The sequence below is a fragment of the Fukomys damarensis genome, unplaced genomic scaffold (genome assembly GCF_012274545.1).
Source record: "Fukomys damarensis isolate Sample0158 unplaced genomic scaffold, DMR_v1.0_HiC HiC_scaffold_12, whole genome shotgun sequence".
Classification (NCBI taxonomy): Eukaryota; Metazoa; Chordata; class Mammalia; order Rodentia; family Bathyergidae; genus Fukomys; species Fukomys damarensis.
The window spans coordinates 2,700,589-2,704,179 of record NW_022900924.1 but is presented as its reverse complement, the minus strand read 5'-3'; the positions used below and the strand labels follow the sequence as shown (position 1 = coordinate 2,704,179).

The 3,591-nt window shown below is 35.0% G+C and overlaps 1 protein-coding gene across 1 annotated transcript in view; it reads left to right on the top strand.

Annotated features, from left to right (window-relative positions):
• The first annotated feature begins 1,703 nt into the window (after positions 1 to 1,703).
• Ttc28 (tetratricopeptide repeat domain 28) overlaps positions 1,704 to 3,591 on the top strand; it is a 558,472-nt gene continuing 556,584 nt past the window's right edge. The window contains exons 1-2 of the mRNA XM_010604145.1: positions 1,704 to 1,709; positions 1,920 to 2,195. Of these exons, the coding sequence (XP_010602447.1) occupies positions 1,704 to 1,709; positions 1,920 to 2,195 (282 nt within the window). The remainder of the gene's footprint in view (positions 1,710 to 1,919; positions 2,196 to 3,591) is intronic.

The window sequence follows — 3,591 nt, the reverse complement described above, 5'->3', positions numbered from 1 at the left end:
GGCCGGGGATTTAGCTCAATTTTTCTGCCACCTGCCTCGCAAGCGCAAGGTCCCGAGTTCGATCCCCAGTACAAAAAAAAAAAGAAAGAAAAAGAAATGCATGGGCACATGACAGTAAAGAAGAATCAGCAAAGTTTAGTGAAGTGTAATTAGGCAGTGGTACAGAGTCCACCTATAGAAAGAAAAAAAAAAAAAAAAAAAAAAAAAAGAAAATGGAAAGACAGCCCTTGTTCCTGGGCAGGAAGAACCAATATGGTGAAAGTGACCATACTTCCCAAATTCCTATACAGATTCAGTGCAATCCCTATTGAAATTCCAACAGTATATTCACAGAACCAGAGAAAACAATCCAAAAATTCATTTGGAATCAGAAGAGACCTAGAATAGCAAAAGCCATCCTAGGCCACAAAGACCTACATTACTGTATTGTTCAGGCTGTGCTTGCATTTGTGATCCTCCTGCCTCAACCTCCCGAGCGCTGGGATTACAGGCGTGTGCCAGCACTCCCAGCTAAAAAAAATTTAAGTATATTGTTGGTTGTCCACTTACAGGATGAACAAGTTGAGGGATATAACCTGAACACAGATGTTTGAAACTTTTAGGATATTTTAGCGTTTTGAATTGTCCTACAAGTCTAGAACATGACATCCCTATAAGTAGAAGAAAAATAGTGGTTCCCCGTGTGGAAGATTAGATCAATCTTTCTTCCCCCACTTTGTGGAATTTTTTCTTTTTAGGCAAATACCTCTGTGGGAGTCTATATTGTATACATTGGTGTGTGGTATCAAATCAGATGCATCCTCTTTTGAGTGGCAGTACTAGACTTGGTCATTTAAAAAAAAAGACATGGGTTAAGAAATTATGTTTTTTAAAATTTGCTTAGGGCATACCTGCTTAGGATTATAAAATAATTTTCCTGTTACTACTGTGTTAAATGTCTTCTCTTTGTACTTTAGTGTAATTTGTAATGTTTCTGTTTTAAACATGAGTAATTTATTCATTCCCTTTGGCTTTAAGGTCACTGTCACATAGTCATAGAAAACATAATAATTTTGAGAAATAGACATCAAAAACAGATCTTAAATTGACACTTTATGGTTCCTTTTTTTTTTCTTTAAACAGTGGTGGTTTTGCAGTTTCAAAATAGTAGCCAAGTCATGGTTAGCAAATTTGTCTATCCAAAAAAGATTCAATGGTACATTTTGAAGCATTTATAAAAAGTTTATTCATTTTATTTAACTTTAAAACTTGCATATACTTCCTACCTAATAGTTAAGTAAGACAGAGAAGTTTAAGAAAGTAAACATAAAGCTGGACATAGTAGTGCATGCCTGAAGTGCTAGCAGTCTTGGAGGCTGATGCAGGAGGATCACAAGTTTGAGCCCAGCCTTAGTGAGGCAACCTCTTTCAAAATGAAAAATAAAAAATAGGACTTAGGGATGCAGCTTGTGTAAAGGCCTTGGGTACAATCTCAGTAATATATATGCAAAAAAATAAAAATACTTCATAATCTTATATCCATAGAAAACTATCCTTTTGTCATTTTTTTTGAAGTAAAACCATCTTAGTTAATATGGTTAAGATTATGCTGAAACTGAAAAAGTTGGTTTGTAGTTTGGTTTTTCCCTAATATTTCTAAATTGCCAAGGAACAACCTGAGTATTTGTTTTTGGTTCATTCATTCTGTTAGTACATATGTCAATATGGATGTAACACACACACACACACACACACACACGCACACACACACTCGTATATACATTACTAAGACACTATGTTGTCTGCTTCCAGGAAGATTTGTTGTTGAGAGCACAGAAGTCAACTATAGTGTAAAACTGAATGTTCATGTTTTATTGAAGTTCAGGCAAGGAAACTGCCTGAATGATATGAACTTTGTTTGACAGAGTGTTTACTTGTAGATCCCTCTCTTCGGTGCCAAGACTATTGGCCGAAGTTCTGATGAACCAGTACTGAGCAAAGCTGAATTTGTTGAGAAGGTTCGTCAGAGTAACCAGGCCTGTCACGATGGAGACTTCCACACAGCTATTGTTCTGTATAACGAAGCCCTGGCTGTCGACCCTCAGAACTGCATCTTATACAGTAATAGATCTGCAGCCTACATGAAAATCCAGCAGTACGACAAGGCACTGGATGACGCAATCAAAGCCCGGCTTCTCAATCCCAAATGGCCAAAGGTAGAAATTTTATTGGCTTTCACAGAATCTTTTGTGCTGATTTCTTATTTTGGCATAGCATCCCATTGATTCAGCACTCTTACTAGTGTAATAATCAGGACTTAGGCAAGCTGTAGAGTGACTTCATTGAGCTTGCATACTAGTGACCACTTTTTAATGCTTTGGACGTGTGCTTTCTCTGTTCAAGTTTAATTCTTTTTCTGTCTATTTGAGATTTTTCATTTTTTTCTCAACTTCTTTGTAGGATACATTCTAGTTATTTAGGTTTTGGACATCTTTTTTTTATACAGATGATTTTGATAAGAGATAATGACCAAGTTTTTGTCCTTCAGTTTAAAATTAAATAATTTTATTACATCAGTATCTGTTTTCAGACTGTATATACTCAGGGAAATTTTATCTTTTTCTAATGAGTCATTGAATTATCTCTATTTCCTTGAATTGCAAGCCTTGAATTGTTATCATTATTTTGTACATACAGATGCTTCTCAACTTTTATTAGGTTATGTCAGTCACAATAAACCATCCTAAGGTAAAAATAGCTTAAGTCAAATAGCACTATGTAGTGAGTTCAGGGCCAGTCTAAACTACATAGTTAGGCCTTGTTTTAGGAAACCAAAACAAAAAACAACCCTCCAAAACCAGGCCCCCAAAACCAAAAATCAAAAAACTCTGTACTTAATACACTTAATTTACAAAATATTCTTTAGCTTACTTAAACATGCTCAGAACACTCAATTGACCTTTGGTTTGACAAAATTATCTAACACAAAGCCTATTTTATAATAAAATATTGAGTATCTCATGTAATTTATTGAATTTATATATCCAAGAAACACTGGCAACGTAGCACGTAGTACAGGATTTAGCAGAAGGTCACGTATCCTCGTGAGTGTGTGGCCCTTGAGAACTGGCTTGTTACCACTGTTTGGTGTTTTAGAGAGTATCTAATGTTACAAACCTATGAAAAGATCAAAATTCAAAATTTAAAATATCTTTACAATTAATGTATATAACTTTTGGATTATTGGGAAATCAAAAAGTCCTAATTTGAGCCATTGTAAGTCGGGACCATCTGTATCATTTAACCATGTAAGTATGAGGCCATTACTGTATTCTCTGTTTTATTTCATTGATATAGGTATCTATTCTTATACCCTAACCATAATGCCTCAGTTATGCAAATTTATAGTAAGTCCTCCAACCTTGTTCTTTTTTCTAAGTTGTTTTTGCCTTTTTTTTTTTTTTAACATTTCCATATAAAGTTGTAGATTGTTTCTTCAAAAAGCCGCCTGAGAGGGCGGGGGATTTAGCTTAGTGGCTTGGTTGCCTGGTTCTCAATTACAAGGTTGTGAGTTTGATCCCCAGTACAAAAAAAAAAAAAAAAAAAAATAAA